The sequence below is a fragment of the Falco naumanni genome, chromosome 3, assembly GCF_017639655.2.
Source record: "Falco naumanni isolate bFalNau1 chromosome 3, bFalNau1.pat, whole genome shotgun sequence".
Taxonomy (NCBI): Eukaryota; Metazoa; Chordata; class Aves; order Falconiformes; family Falconidae; genus Falco; species Falco naumanni.
In genome coordinates, this window is record NC_054056.1 from 3,559,857 (window position 1) to 3,575,629 (window position 15,773).

Sequence of the window (15,773 nt, forward strand, 5' to 3'; positions counted from 1 at the left end):
ACTCATTTTATTATTATTTTTAAAGCATGTGTAGTGCAAACCAAATCATCCACCTCCCGCTGGAGTCAGTCCAGCCCCGTGTTGGGTTTGGAAAACCTCCCTGCTTTATTTTTTATTGTAAATGACCGGAGGATGGAGTGGCTCAATGGGACATGGCGGCGTCCAAACCCGCGCTGCTCCAGCCCACCCACACACGCCGGCTGCTTTCTCGGTGCTTTCTCTTCGCAGTGTCCACCCGCGCCGGGGGAGTGCGTGAGGTGCTCCCCACCACTCACCAGCAGCCCGGGGTGAGCTCCTGCCACAATTTGCAGAAGTGGTGCCTGTGCCCCCATGCTCGGCATGGGGATCAGGACAGGGACGGGGCCACACCAGTGAGCCTGGGCTCATGGTTGAAACGCACCAAAGGTCCCATCCTGGCTCATCCCTGTGCCCCAGCAACCCTCCATGGGGGCTGGCGTGGCGCTGGGTTTGATGCAGGGCCAGGGCCAGCGAGCGGCGCGCCGTGCCCCGCGCAGATCATGCTTTTACTGCCAGGTTTAAACAAGTTCTCCATTTTACTGACCTTCAATTGCAATCGCAGATCCCCTGTGGATCACATATATTGACTTAAAAAATAATTAGCCTTGAAGGGCGCAGGCGCGGTGCCTGCCTGCCAGGCCCATAATTAATATTTAAATAACAGGAGCCATAAATCAGCTGCAGCGAACAAGCCCCTGGTTGTGTGCACGGGGAAGCGCGCGGCCGTGTTGCTCGCAGGAAAGTCCCCTGGGTCTGTGGGTGTCTGGGAGCGTTGACATGGATGCTGCAGGGAGAGGGGGACGGGGGGGCGGCAGCAGCCCCCTTCCACTGGGAAGGGCCAGGGGCAGCGTGCCGGGAGCGCGCCGGGCTGAGTAGCACAAGCCACAGAGTGTTTCTGGAGTGCTGGGGGTGGCACAAGCTCCAGCTGCCTGAGCCCCCGCGCTCCTGCGAGAACAAGGTGACATTTCTTGTCTCCTTTCTCATGCTTTAAGTGTGAGATTTTTTTTTTCCTTTTCCTGGAGCTTTCATTGCGTGCCAGGGGTTTTTAACACGTCTACTCACCGACTGCCAGGGGAGCAGACACTTGCACAGTTAGCACGGCGGCGGCGCGCTCTGAAGCCATGCCAGGGGTCTCCGTGCCGCGCCGCCGCACCAGCTGTAGCTGGGTCGGGCCCCCACTCCCCCTGGAGCCAAGCAGCCGAGCCCCATCCCTGTTCCAGCATCCCTGGGGGAGCAGCACCGCGTTGCTGGACCCCTGGTGCGCTCCCCCTGCGTGAACTCTCCTGGCTTAGCTGCTCCTGCTGGGCTTGGCTTTTCCGCCAGGAGCAGTTGTGGTTGAACTACTGGACCGTGCCAGGGGGGCTGGTGCCGTCTCCAAAGGGTGGCAGCGTGGTTGGCCATGGTGCCCCGGCAGCAGAGCATGGTGAGCCCTGTCCTGCAGCGCTGGGGCTGCGAGGGGCTGCGCTCCAGAGCCCCCAAAGCATCTCCCCTGCTCCAGGAGGGAAAAAAGTGGCTCCTCCTGGGATTTCTGCTGGCTGTACTGGAGTGGCACCGAAACCTGGGCGAAGCCATCAGGGGCACAGTGACCCCATCTGCACCATGAACCAGCCGACGTTTGCAACCTGCCCTGGGAGACGAGAATGTTGCACGGCTGCTCGTGGTGATTAATTATCATTTCATAACGCAGGAGATTTCAGGCATGAAAGAGCCTCTTCACAGACACGTCGTGCACACTTTATCCATCATGTGAGACTCCAGATGTTTCCATTTTATTCTTATTAAATCACCGCCTGGAGAGCCCGGGTAATGGGAGGCCTCCTGCCCCGGTGCCGGGCACTGCCGTGGGGGATGGCAACGCACCAGAGACCCCTTTTCCTTGAGGGACAGAGACACGTGCCTGGAGGTGTCAGGCCAGGCCCCCCCCCCCGTTGCTCCCACAGCCCCTTGGGAGAGCGGGGGCAGGTGGAATGATCCGTCTGGACCAAGGGAGAACGTGCAGGAGCTAAGCCTGTGTCTGGAGACGCCGGGTTGCAGACGGCCACCTCGGCGCGGAGCAGCGGGACTTGGTTTCGCGTCTGGCGCGCTGCAAACCCACGGTCGGAGCCAAAGCAGCTGGATCACCTTGTCCTCCCTTTCCCTTCCCCCCGGCTCCGGTTTCCCCCAGTCCTGTGTCTCTCCAAGGGCTGAGGTCTCGCAGAAGGACAGGGGGACATTGGCGAGCGCGCCGTGGCACCCAGCAGCGAGGGGCTGGGCCACCCCAGGGTGCTGCTTCCCTAGCGGGGGCTCGTTTCAGCATCCTGGGAGGACCCCCGTGGAGGGGAGGAGCAGGGGTGAATAAAGCCCAGGTGGGAGAAGAGAGAGCAGGGAAGGGAGGGTGTTAGAGGTGGAGGCACAGGGGTCATACCAGGTAAGGAAAACAAATAAATAGCTGATTCAGGGGTTTGTTCTCCTCTTTTATTTAGCAGAAACTGTATTTTTACAGCTGCAATCCCTTAAAATGGGATTCTTTTTCCCTTAAACAAATCCTTGTAAAATAATGCTTCATAAAAATAAGCGTTCCTCTTCTCGACCCCGAAGACAGAAAAACAATAACGCCGGCAAGGCCCTCTCCGTGCCGCCAAGGAGGCTGGTGGTGGCTGTCACGCGTGTCCCTGGCTGTGCCCACCCAAGCCACAGCAGGGCTGGAGCCTGGCCGTGACCCCCACCCCGCGGGTGCTGCGGTGGGTATGGCACAGCACCAGTCGCGCTGGCTCCGGCAGGATGGGCAGAGCAGAGCTCCTCTCCCAGCATCTGCCACGGCCACCTGCATCCCCGCAGGGGCCGGGCTCCACTGTGCCAGCAGTGGCAGAGCTGTCCCTGTCCCCTCCAGCCCCGGGCACTGCGCAGGGAGCACAAGGGACCCTGTTCCATGGGCTTTTACCGGGCAGGAGAGCAGCGGTCAAGGCTGCCTCATCACTGGAGACCTGCCAAGCACTTGTAGCATCAGGAACAATCCCCCGCCAGGGCTCCCCCCACCCTTTGCTTTAATTTCGTTTTAATTTAGGGGGGTTTGGGGGTGTGTTTTTTTCTCCAGGCTTTTTTTTTTTTTTTTTTTTTTCTTCAATGCTGCTTCAGCAAAAGTGATTCAGGAAATTCCAATCAAATCCCAGCGCGTAGCAGCCCTGCCCCTGCTCCCCGGCAGGAGAGGCAGAGAGCTTAATTCTCATTAATAACCACCACGGGTCAATTATTGCAAGAAGGAGGAAAACCAGCAAAGCTCTTTGGCATCACGTGTTGTTTAAGCTTGCGAAAATAAATGTTCTTTGCAAATCAATCTGTTTGCAGCTCCGCGCATGGAGCTGGCAGAGAAAAAAGTTGCTAGAGGAAAGGTGTATTTATAGAGAATGTTTATTTTAAATAAACAGGCACTTGAGGCAGAAGCTGCTGCTCCCAAGTGCCGCAACCCTCCCCTGGGCTTTCCCAGTTGAGGGCTCGAACCCTCACCCTCCAAGCGAGCTCCCGAAGTGCTGCAGTTGAGCCACAAATGCAGCGAGTCTCAGGCTGCAACACTGTGGGTTTGGTCCAGCACCCACTGGGAGACGCAGCACCCGTTTGGGAGATGTGGCACCCACCCAGCTGCTCCCGGGACAGGCAGCGGCAGCCCACGGGAGCCACAGCCAGAGCAGAGGTGGCTTTTGTTAGAGGAGACCCTGCTCGCTTGGGAGATGTGACAGCAATGCAGGGCTCCGTGGGCTGTGGGTTTCACCCTGCCTTTTTTTCCCCTCCTCTTCTATACGTTAAAAAGATGTAAGACAAGCCTGATACGGAAATAACCCCAGGCAAACAGGTACCGGGGCAGGCTCTGAAAGGCTCTGCTGGGTGCTCGTCGTTAGTTATTGCTCATAAACCGTGTGTTTATTGTGCATCTCCCAGCTGGCACATGTTGGGAAGGGTAACGCGTTCAGGGCACGTGTGGTCCAGAAAAAGGCAATTTCAAGGCAGTCCTGCTCCGGCCAGGATCCTTCCCAGGTTCCCAGCTGATCCTTGGGTGACAGAGGGTGCGAACAGGGCTGCAGGTGCCCGCTCTCACTGTTGCTTTGTCTGCAGGAGCAGTGGGGAGCAGGATGCTGTCGGACGCTGTGACGCTGCTGCTGGTCGTGGTGATGGTGGTCGGCCTTCGCTCGGCAGCGGGAGGCGGCGTGGCGGGCTATGCCCAAGTGAAGTACATGCAGCCCATGGTGAAGGGACCCCTGGGACCCCCCCTTCCGTGAAGGCAAAGGGCAGTACCTGGGTAAGGGATGCGCTCTGCGGGACAGCGGGGAGGACATGGGGCCACAGCTGCCTGGGACACCTGCTGGCCCAGCAGGATGGGGCCGTAGCATCCAGCAGCCACCAGGCACTCGTCGTCCCCTCACCCCTGGGGCCGGTGCCCCCGGGGAGCAGCATGGCATGGCTGAGGGTGCTGCTGTCCAAGGCATCTTTGGCCAAGCACAGAGGGGCCATTCAGGTCTCCTTAACCCCGTGCAGAAGGACAAGGATGGGCACAGAGGCTCAGCAGAGCCTCTCGGGCTGGGTGAGCACCCCGGGGTCCCTCCGCCTGGGAGCCGGCGCTCAGAGGGGACCCACACGCCTTCTGCCCCCGTCCCGCGTCCTTGCCGGTAGCTTTGGGGCACAGCTCAGGGACGGGAGTCCTGGCACTCGCCCTCTCTCCCTCTCACTGCTGTTAAACATGAGCCGTCCCAGCAAGGCTTTTTCCACTCCTCCACCTATTCCGTTTTCCCTGGCTGTGTTTTGCACCAGCTGGGAAAGAAAAGAGAGCCAGGGCCGGAGCCGAGAGCCAGCCTAGCGAGGGAAGAGCAGGGCAGAGACATTTCCTCCTCAGACAGCAGTGACCAGGAACTCCACACGTGTTAAATCGCTCCCCGCCGAGGCACGTGTGCCAGCAGAGAGGGGCAGAGGCACCGAGGTCACCGTGCCGCGCAGCCGAGCCTCCCGCGCCTCTTCCAGCCCGGAGCCCCCTGCCCTCGCTGGACTCCCGTGGGCCAGCCCAGGGCTCATTTTATACCCAGCCCTGGCCAGGGGTGCCAGAGGTTAGAAGGCACAGGTGGGTCCACTGTGCCCCACAGCAGGAGGATCATTAGCATGTGTTAATTGCACACCCCCTGGGGAACTGCTCAGGAACTTGGGGTCTTTGCAAACACCACACGTGTTGAGTGGGATTGAGTTTCTCTGGCACGTCTCGGCTCATCGGGGCATCCCTCTGCCCAGCGAGCCCCCAGCACCTGCCCGAGGTGCCCACAACCCCCGCTGCACCCCGGGCAGCAGCACGGTACCTTCGGCTCAGGACGAGATGGAGGGGAAGGTCCGAGCCTTTTCCTGCATGCCAAACACAGCAGTTCCCCACGCGCTCTCCGGGGCCAGCCGGCGGGATGGGGCAGTGCTGGGGCTCCGGTGCCCGCACCCACCAGGTCAGTGCTTGGCCCTTGGGAAGAGCTGCCAGAGCCCCCCCACTTGGGTTCACACAGACCCAGACCCTCCGGGGAGCTGAAGTCTTGGCTCTGCGAGGAGAAACTGGAGAAGGCTTGGCTGCCGGTGGCTGATTTACTGCTGGGCTGAATGGCTTATCAGGAGTTCAGCTCAGCACATATGTCAGAAAACACACAGCAAAACCTGGAGCTGAAGCATGCTCTGAGCCCCCTCACCTCCCTGCCCCCTTCCCAGCTGTTGTAAAGCTGCTCCCTGAATCCCAGCCAGAGACAAAACCTTCTAGCGTAGTGCAGGAACGTTTCAGCTGCTGGTGGGACTGGATTCAAATATCTCCCCGCTGCTTTTCCTTCTTTTTTCCTCTTCTTCCTATGCACTGGAGCGGCTTGCGCTGCCTGCTAACTGCAGCGGAGAGAGGAGTGAGCACCCCGGGCTGCTTGCGAGGTGTGATTTGGGTGCGAGCTTTGGCAGGTGACACCAGGCACAGGTTAGAGGGGACAATGAGGCAGGACAGAGCACGGGAGTCCCCTGGACATTACTCTCCTAAAACCCCTGGGAAAGAGAAAACGGGCAGGGAGATGCAGGCAAGGGGGCTGCACGGAGGCTGCTGGGGAAGCTGGTGCCTCCTGGATCCCACCGAGCTCCCATCTCTGCTTAACCTCTCATTTGGCAAGGAAAATCCCTGCTGGCCTTCTGCCCTGCTCAGGGAGCTCAGCTGACTCGCCGCGATGGCGCAGGGCCGTGCCGTGCCCCAGCAGGTTACCCCCAAGCCGATGGGGAGCTCTGTGGGCCCCCCTGAGCTGTGACCCCCACCTGGGGGCCCAGGCCAGACCCGGGGGGCAATGCAGGCTTGCGGGTGCCATCCAGTGACAGGCAGGGCTGGTTTCCTCAGGGTACCAGACACCTTTTCTGACCCAAAAATAGGCTCCCCAGGAGCACGGAGGCAGCTCTGGGCAGGAGATGCTGCGAAATGCTAAAACACTAAAAGCATTTCAGCAGGTATTTGCACAGTTGGGTTTTATTCTGGCTTGGTTAAAACCGTGTCTGTGCAGCTCGCAGACAGGTAAACCCGCTGCTGGGTGCTGGCCAGGGCTCAGGGAGCTCGGCATTTCCCCATGCACGTGGGGAGCCAAGGCAGTGGTACCCCACCTCGGGGCAGCGATACAGCACAGGTGATGCCCGGGGCAGGGGCTTACGCCAGGCAAGCAGAATATCCCCCTCTAGCCACCGCGCAGAGGGTTCACCTCGGGGCAGTGGCCTCAGCTGCAAAGGTAAAGGAGCACTTTTCACCTCCCCAGGCGATGGCAAGCTCCATGGAGAGTCAAGGACTTCAGGGCTGAGCTGCCCAGGAGGTGGGAGCAGGCAGGTGCTGGGCAGCGCCTGGGCTGCTGCTACGCGGTGTCCCCAGAGCCAGTGGCCCACAGGTCCTGCTGCTGTTAAAGGGGCCCAATCCTGCAGTCCCTGTGGGGCTGTTGCTTGATGCATGCGGCCAAGAGGTCCTTTCCCTTAGCTCCTGCCAACGCGGAAACCTTGCCACTTCCATGCTCCTCTCTGCAGTCTGCTCCCATCTCACCGCCATCCCCTTGCACGGCAGCTCCACCTGTCAGGGCTGTGGCTGGGTTTGGTGCTGTGCTGTGCTGAGCCTCCCCGCACGGCTCAGGGCACCCGCTGCAACAAGAGCTGCAGTAACAGAGGGATGGGATGACAGATGCAGGAACACTGGTCCCAGGCAATGTCCCTATGAGCCTGTGAAACTCACTCTCACGAGACAGGGCTTGGCAGCAGCACTGAACGAGGAGCTCGGCGTGGCCCTGCCATGGAGCAGCCAACCTCTCCTTCCTGCGGTGTCATCCGGCCGCGCTGGCCAGACCCGCTGCTGACTGCTCGTGGCTGGGAACCACTTCCCATCCTGCTGCATTACTCCTTTGCTGGCCAGTCCACGCTGCCAGGTCCCTCCTCCAGGCGTGCAGGGGTTCTTACCGGGACGAAGGCAGCTCCGGAGTGGCTGCAGGATCTGTCTGGACGCGTCCATGCTCCTCAGGAGGTGAAAAGCTCTGTGGTGCCCAAGCAGGAGCTCGCAGGGGCTGTGCCTGCTCCTTCCCCTTCCCGCTGCCCCAGCTGGCCCAGCTGGCTCTCTGCATTAGCATTCATGGCAGCTTTTGTTCATGCTTCGAGGGGAACACATAACCCCATGCTGCTGCTGTGAAATGCAGAGCTCTGAGACATGCGTCTGTGGTAAGACATGGGCTTTTGAAATCGGATACCGCTGCGGCTGCCATGTCCCAGTTTCTCTCCGCTAACGTCCCCGGTTTGGTTTTCCCGTCTGCTTTTTTGGCTGCCTGCAAGTTGGCAGCTCTCGCCTGGCGTTTCTCTTCACTGCGTTGTGTGAGAGTGTGTTTCTTTTTCCTTCCTTCTTGGGCTCAGCTGTAGATCCTTGTTCTGATTCCATGCAAAATGACCTAGAAAACTAATTCTTTACAAACCATTGCAAGAAGAAAAAAAAAAGGGGGGGCGGGATGACAGAAAACACATTGAAATAATTTTCTGGAGAAAATTTTTTCCAGAATTCAAACCCCAGAAATCCACTTCAGTGCAACACTTCACATCTCCCTTGCCTTCTTTCCCACACCATTTTCTGGGGTGAGGAGCAGATTTGCAGAAATCTAGTGGCAGTGTCATGACAGACAAGTATTTCCGTAATCAAGACAGCCAAGTGACCTCTATTACAGCCTAGGCTGCGGGCCAGGCTTTGATATATAGATAAGCTCTGAAAATGTTTCCATTACCAAAAGAAAAACAAGCAGGCACCAGGTTTGGAAATGGCCTGGGCTAATTGCTGTGCTTAGGAAAGGTAGAGCCACCTCCGATGCACCGGGAACGGTGCCTGCTGCCGCCACAGTTATTCTTTTCACGTGTCTCAAATCTCCGCTAATCTTTTCCCGTTGACTGAGAAAATCTCCGTGTTGGCGGATCCTGGTGCTCTGGGTGTCCGTGCTCCCAAGGCCCGGCTCAGCTCGCTGAATGCCCCGGCTGGGGGCCACTCTGGCAGACCTCGGGGTCGGACCCCCCACCTCCTCCTCAGTGCCATGCTGGGGCACGCAGCCCTCTGTTCTGCCCCCATCCCAGACGGGACTCATTCCCATGCCGGGAACTTGCCTGTGCAGATCTGTTCCCAATTGGAAGGATCTACCTCAGGCAGATTTAGTTAAAATTTGCCCAGGATGTCAAGGCCCTTTGCTCTGCCTTTTGCATTTTTCATCACAGTCCCATGTACGTGCGACTGCCAAGTGTTTCCTTCATTTCAAGCTTCCCAAAAAAGAGTTTGTCAGATTTATTCTTTCTCGCCCGTTCCCGGTGTCACGTGGGAAGCAACACCCTGCCTGGGCCGGCCTCAAGGAGTTATTTATGCTCACGCCTGTGCTTTAAGTACTGAGCTGCGGTGGGCATGTAATCTGGCTCTCCTCGGCTTTGTAGTCTCTCAGCCCATTAGTTTCTTTCTTATATCCGTTTGCAAAAGACCTCTATAAATTCTTTAAATGTCAAGTGGTTTACGGCCTATTCCCAGCTGGGCTGACTCATTTGGACATAACCGAGGTTGCGTTTCCCTTGCAGCTATTGGCTTTTCCTCCATCCTCAGCACTTTTTTTCTTTTTGCTGAGTTTTTTCCCTGCCTTGCTGGACACGGGAGCTGAGCCAGTGAGCACTGGGGGCATGTCTTAACCCATACATGAATCACCTCTTCAGTCTCTCAAGTACATGTCCAAGAGTTTTCTTTTTAATCCAAAAGGATTAAAGGTCTCCTGAGGCCCTGGACTCGCAGGATGGGGTGGGGGGATTATCCTCAGCCTTGGCTTGCTCCGTCACCATCCTCTCGGCTGAGCCCAGGCAGGAGCGACTGAATCCCACGGTGCTTTCAAGGCCGCTGGGAAGTGAGGCAGTGGGAGGTTTGAATCCAGCTCCTAAAAAAACCTCACAGCAGGTCATCACAAAACAACACTGCCAGAGCCGATGGCAATTGCTGGTCTTGTTGACACCCTCTCTGGAGGGATGGATGGAGTAAGGCTTGGATTAGTACCCTGGATTCCAGCCAAGGTCTTGCCTCAAGACACTCCTGCTGATGCGGTGGCCCAGAAAGCCACCGTGGCCATGTTTAAATCAAACCATGTCTAGAGAAGGGCGCTCCTGCAAGCAGAGACCCCAGCAGCGCCGAAGCCCCTGGCTTTAACGCCCTGAGGGCATCACACACCAGGCACGCTCCTCCGTCCACCAGCCCCAGTAAAGCTCCGTGTCTCCTCTCTCCACAGACATGCCGCCGCTACTGCCGATGGACCTCAAAGGGGAGCCAGGACCACCGGGGAAGCCTGGCCCACGCGGACCCCCAGGGCCCCCCGGCTACCCGGGCAAGCCGGGCACGGGGAAGCCAGGAATGCACGGCCAGCCTGGGCCTGCTGGGCCCCCCGGCTTCTCTGGCATTGGGAAACCCGGCATCCCAGGACTCCCCGGCAAGGCGGGTATGAAAGGGATGCCCGGTGCCAAGGGTGAGCCCGGCATGCGAGGAGAGCAAGGGCCGAGAGGACTGCCTGGCCCCCCGGGGCTGCCGGGGCCAGCCGGCATCTCCGTCAACGGGAAGCCGGGCCCCCAGGGTGGCCCTGGCCTGCCCGGCTTTCGTGGCGAGCCTGGCCCAAAGGGAGAGCCAGGTCCCCGCGGGGAGCGAGGGATGAAGGGTGAAAATGGCGTGGGGAAGCCAGGGTTACCGGGGCCCCGAGGGAACGGGGGCCCTCCCGGCCCCGCAGGGCCCCCAGGGCCCGTCGGCGTTGGAAAACCCGGCCTCGATGGCCTGCCGGGTGCGCCGGGGGAGAAGGGTGACATGGGCCCTCCGGGTGGGCCTGGTGTCAACGGGGAGCCTGGCCCCATGGGGCCCCGCGGGCCCCCCCGGCCTCGACGGGATCGGGGGTGCCAGGCGCTGCGGGGGGTGCCAGGGATACAGGGCCCCATGGGACCAAAAGGGGAGCCCGGGATCCGCGGCCTCCCTGGCCTGCCAGGCCCGACGGGCTACGGGAAGCCGGGCTTGCCCGGCCTTAAAGGGGACCGCGGGCAGCCGGGGGTGCCGGGAGCCATCGGTGACAAGGGGGAGCCTGGCATTGATGGTGAGCCGGGCGAGCCGGGCCCTGCTGGCATCATCGGGCCACCAGGCCCGCCGGGGTCCATGGGCCTGCCGGGCAAGCACGGGCTGCCCGGCTCCAAAGGGGACGTGGGGCCGAGTGGCCCCCCCGGGATGCCAGGGATGCGTGGCGACCAGGGCCCCAATGGCTTCGCAGGGAAGCCGGGGGTGCCGGGAGAAAGGGGCCTGCCTGGGTCACTGGGACCCCCCGGCCCAACAGGCCCCAAAGGAGAACCAGGGTTCATTGGCCTCCCGGGGGTGCCGGGGTTAACGGGGGGGCCTGGGCCGAAAGGGGACGGTGGGATCCCAGGGCAGCCGGGGCTGAGGGGCCCCTCGGGCATCCCGGGCTTGCAAGGACCCGCGGGTCCCATGGGGCCTCAGGGGTTACCAGGGCTGAAAGGAGAGCCTGGGCTCCCAGGGGTTCCTGGTGAGGGGAAGGCTGGCGAGCCTGGCATGGCCGGACCCATCGGCCCACCAGGAATGCCAGGAACGCCGGGGATGAACGGGCCACCAGGGCCGCCAGGGCCACCCGGTCCGCCGGGAGCGCCCGGGGTGTTCGACGAGACGGGCATCGCGGGGCTGCACCTGCCGGACGGAGGTGTGGAGGGGGCCGTGCTGGGGAACGGCAAGGCAGGGAAGCCGCAGTACGGCCGAGGAGAGCTCTCTGCCCGGATCGCGCCAGCCTTCACCGCCATCCTCACCTCCCCCTTCCCAGCCTCGGGCATGCCAGTCAAGTTTGACCGGACTTTGTATAATGGGCACAACGGCTACAACCCAGTCACCGGGATATTCACCTGCCCCGTATCCGGCATCTACTACTTTGCCTACCACGTGCACGTCAAAGGGACTAACGTTTGGGTGGCGCTTTATAAGAACAACGTGCCTGCCACCTACACCTACGACGAGTACAAAAAGGGCTACCTGGACCAGGCCTCGGGCAGTGCCGTGCTTGAACTCAAGGAGAATGACCAAGTCTGGGTACAAATGCCCTCGGACCAGGCCAACGGGTTGTACTCCACGGAATACATCCACTCCTCCTTCTCTGGGTTCCTGCTTTGCCCCACATAACGGCTGCTGGGCATGTTTCCTTTTCACCCACTTTAGCCATAAACTGTCTTTTTTTTTTTTTTTTGATAAAAAAGTTTTTTAAAATTAATACAAAAAAGAAAAATCACTGGGAAGAACGCGCAAGCCGTTGTCGTGGGACCTTGCTTCAAGCTGTTTGATCCATGAGTCAAGAGGGTAATTGGAAAGGAGACACGTATCAATCTTTTTTGGGGGAGGGAGAAGGGAGGGAGGGGAGTGACTTCCTCAGCAAAGCATATTTGGAATAAATTTTACCCTACTGACTGTTACATCAAACACAGGAACGCAGTTGGGATGGCAAGGATCTGGCTCTGCAGTAAACCGCTCTGTGATCCAGGGAGGGTCCCCTCTGGAAGGCCAGACCCCTTCTGGTCTGTAATCAAGTGCCCTTGTTTCCCGTTTTGAGTACTAGTTAAATAAATACAGCTGTTGTAGTGGATGGTGTATTTGCTAACCAACGCAGGGGTCCCAGGCACTTATCACAAGCCTGTACAGCAGCGGAGATCCATGATGGATTGAGAAATTCCCTTCCCAAACCATCAGATGCCCAAGTTCCAGTCTCACGGATGCCTACTTTTTCAGACTGTACTTTGAGGCGGAGTCTCTCCGATTCACTACGGATTCAGTATGGTTGGATTTACAATCCTACAAAGTGGAACACTTTGCATAAGCACCTTCTTACAAGAAGTAAATATTATTTTTAACCCTCCCTCACCCAGCACCTTTAGGAATAAAAACATCCAGCCATCAGTATCTGGGAGGATGACAGACAACCTGTTCCAAAGCCGCTGCGGGAAGCTGGGACCCCTGGGATGAACAACGATCCTCTCTCGAGTGAATTCAGCTACCAGCAAGTCCAAGGGCTACTTCTGTCCTGTCCATTTCCCTGCAGCCCAAAGACTTGCTTGGCCTTGTGAGCATCTTATTTGTTGACAACCCAAGGATGGCACTGCAAGCCTGGCTTACGGTGCTTCTAGCCTGGCTTGACAGAAGGTTTAGGGGTGCTTTCTCCGAAGTGCCACTTATAGACAACTTGCTTTTACTGTCTCACTATTTCGGGATGTGTAAACTTTTGCATTGGTATCCCCCCTTTCTCTGGGGATCTTTTAATTAAGAAAAAATAGTGTTTGTTCTAACATTCCATTCAGTCATTTTACAACGGTGCTATTATCTACTTAACAATGTTAATTTACAAGTCTAGTGCAATATGTACCTGTAACAGTGCATCATTCCAGGTGCCGATCTGTGACTTAGGTTAAAAAAAAAAAAAAAAGCCAACCAATCATGTTTGTCTGTTGTTACCACTTTGTCTCACTAATGCTTGAAATGTTACCAACCTGAATATGAGCTACAAGGTTCTGGGAAAGGGATGCACGGATACTGACCACTTGGCTGCTCTGTCCTTTGGTAAAGGGAGCAACTGAACCCTGTTGCTTTGCAGATTTTCTCATGGTAGAATAGTCATTGTCACTTGCACTTACAGTAAAACGATTCTCCTCATCCCAGGCAAGTAGCACGCTGCTGAAGTTAATCCGCATGCGTTACACTGCGTGTCCCTCTGCAAAGGCACATCCCTGAGAAAACAGCAACAATTTGGTCACCAGCTGAGCAACTATTACCCTTGAATTTTCCTAAAGCCTGTTCAATGGCCAAAGAAATGTAGCAAGAATGGGACTTGGGATTGTTCTCCAGACGGACTGTACAAGATACTTAAAACAACTTTTCTTTTTCTCTGTTTTTCTCCTTAAGTCTGTCCTGTGTTTCTGCCTCTTGCCATCCAGGGCTTCCTTTTAAAAACACACCTATCCCTGAAATTAAGATACACAAAAAGGAAACTTACAGTTGAAAGGCCAGCGCTTCAGCTGCTGCCCTGCTGGGGCTGGCATGTCCCCCTCCCCGGGATTTTCTCCCCAGAAAGCTGGAAGTTTCATAGAAAGATTAAACCTTCTCAAGCTGAAAGGCTGCCCCAGCATCTGATCCCACTGGACGTTTGTAACTCCTAAAGGCAGGGAGGTGTCAGGACCACCTGGGTTTTGATTGTAACAGGTTACTTCCCAACGGGAATAGGAGCCATACGAAAAAAGTCCCTAAAATTAAAAGTGGAAGCTCAGATGTTTTCTTCAAGCCCAGGCTTGGGAGGGGAGGGTGCTAGGATAGGGCCTGCGTCTCCTTTATTGAAGCGTCTTTCCTGTGGAGAACGGCAAGGAACTCGAGCTGGTGCCAGCAGCGGGGTCTGGCTCCCACCGCGCGGGCGTGCACACTACCTGCAGCAGGGCCAGGAGCTTCTCGTCCCCCAGCCACGCGCTGGGGTGGAAGCTCCCTCCTGTTACTCAGCAAAGCAACTTATTTATACTGTGTTCTAACCTACATTCCATCTTTTTTTTTTTTTTTTTTGGTTCTGTTTTGTTTTACTCAAAACTTCTTGTTCTAGCTGGCAAAAAGCAATGACAAAAATACTCACTATAACCACACCGAGACGTTAACTCGTTCAGTGCTGTAGATACTGTTTCGCAATCTCACTTTCCCTTCATGTGCAGAGCATAAACCATAATCAACCTTCCGCAGCTATATAACCTGTTACATTTACACAGTAATTGAAAGGCAAAGATATTACACGCACATAGAGCTAGGCTAGAAAAACGATGCACAGGATGAGGGAGGCTGTTCACTAAACTGGACACTGTCAGGAAGAATTTTTTTTCTGGAGTACTGAGTACGTGATATTCGCCAGCAGAAAGGGTTATTTTCTGTCGTGTGTGTGAGCGCATGGGATTTTGGTTTCAATCACAATAGTAAAAAAGGTTGGGTTGGATGAAGTATGTCTATTTTTAATTATGAAAACTGCATTACAATGTGCATTTTTATATACAAATTCTTACTATTTTTTTTAAATTTGCCTCTAGTATCTTCATTTCTAACCTAGTATATAGAAGTTTTTAGTTTTGTAAATACTTATTACATGCACTGTCTGTCATAGTAAAAGTTGGTTTAAAATGCACTCTTTTTGTGATCAGAAACTGGCCTTCTCTTCAGAACTAAAACTACAGTACTTGATTGTATTGACAAAACATCAATAAAACTTATTGTATAAAAGGTGGGCTCAGCTGTGCCTTTGTCCTGTTATTAACGGGCTTGCCCAGCCTTGCTGGCGAGACCAGTCATACAGACCTCTTGCACTGTATTTCCTTCCCAAATCCAGCTGACTTGTTCCCAGCAGATTTGTTTCCCAATTAATATTTTTATGTGTAAGAAGGCACTGCATGTTTGTTGTGATTAAGGAAAAGATTCCCGTCTCCAGAAGTCCATTCTGAAAAAGGGATGAAATCCAGACCCTTCCAGACTGGCAATTATTAATTTGAGGAAGTTCAGTCAAAGTGTTGGGGATTCCCTTTCCCTTCTGGTTTTTCCATGACACTGTTTTAGGATTTTTGCTATCTACACAACCTTGTCTACAGCCAGCCTCCACATCCCGGGCAGCAAAAGTGGTCAATGCAGTAACACGCAGAAGAAATGATGAATGACTTGTAAGCAAATCGCTTTCCAAAGCTAAAAGTACAAAGAATAAAGAGAAGAACATACGTTTTCACACCTGATACCTTACCTGGAAGAGGAGACATTACTTGTTACAGGTGAAATACGACCAGAGAAGCCCGACTGCCACGTGCACAAATTGCTTCAAAAGCTGACCATGAAGAACAAGCAGTCCTCCTGCTGCGAGTTGTGGGGGCACCCAGCACGCTCCCTGGTCTCTGCATGATCATCACCCGTCGGATTCCAGCAGCTGAACTCCCTGCACGCGCCGCTCCTTGCGGCGGACACAGCCTGCAGAGGAAAAGGGCCTCTCCAGCAAACCTCCCTGCGACGCACAGTGTCGACGCTTCCCACTCGCCCTGCTGTTCACACTCGCTCACTCCCAGGGGGTTATGAACTCAGCCCCCCTTACGGCTCATGGGCAAGAGCAGCCACCTGAAAGTAGTTTTTACAGCAGATGTCCAGTACTAAAACTCACCCCAAATGAAGCAGGAGCCTCGGCCACATGCAAGAT

The 15,773-nt window shown here is 56.2% G+C and overlaps 1 protein-coding gene and 1 long non-coding RNA gene across 2 annotated transcripts; one reads left to right on the forward strand and one right to left on the reverse strand.

Moving 5' to 3' along the window:
* The first annotated feature begins 4,132 nt into the window (after window positions 1-4,132).
* Window positions 4,133-14,162, forward strand: COL8A2 (collagen type VIII alpha 2 chain). The gene is made up of 2 exons (XM_040586925.1): window positions 4,133-4,288; window positions 9,786-14,162. Exon 2 carries the CDS (start codon window positions 9,788-9,790, stop codon window positions 11,708-11,710), a length of 1,923 nt encoding a protein of 640 aa, XP_040442859.1. The 5' UTR covers window positions 4,133-4,288; window positions 9,786-9,787; the 3' UTR covers window positions 11,711-14,162.
* Window positions 12,506-15,314, reverse strand: LOC121084888. Its single transcript, XR_005826889.1, has 2 exons — window positions 13,569-15,314; window positions 12,506-13,302 (listed from the first exon to the last, which is right to left on the reverse strand). It is a non-coding gene; the product is annotated as an uncharacterized LOC121084888 (long non-coding RNA).
* Window positions 15,315-15,773: the final 459 nt, after the last annotated feature.

Excerpts from the sequence above, each read along its gene's own strand:
- COL8A2 (XM_040586925.1), top strand. The coding sequence starts at position 9,788 with ATGCCGCCGCTACTGCCGATGGACCTCAAAGGGGAGCCAGGACCACCG.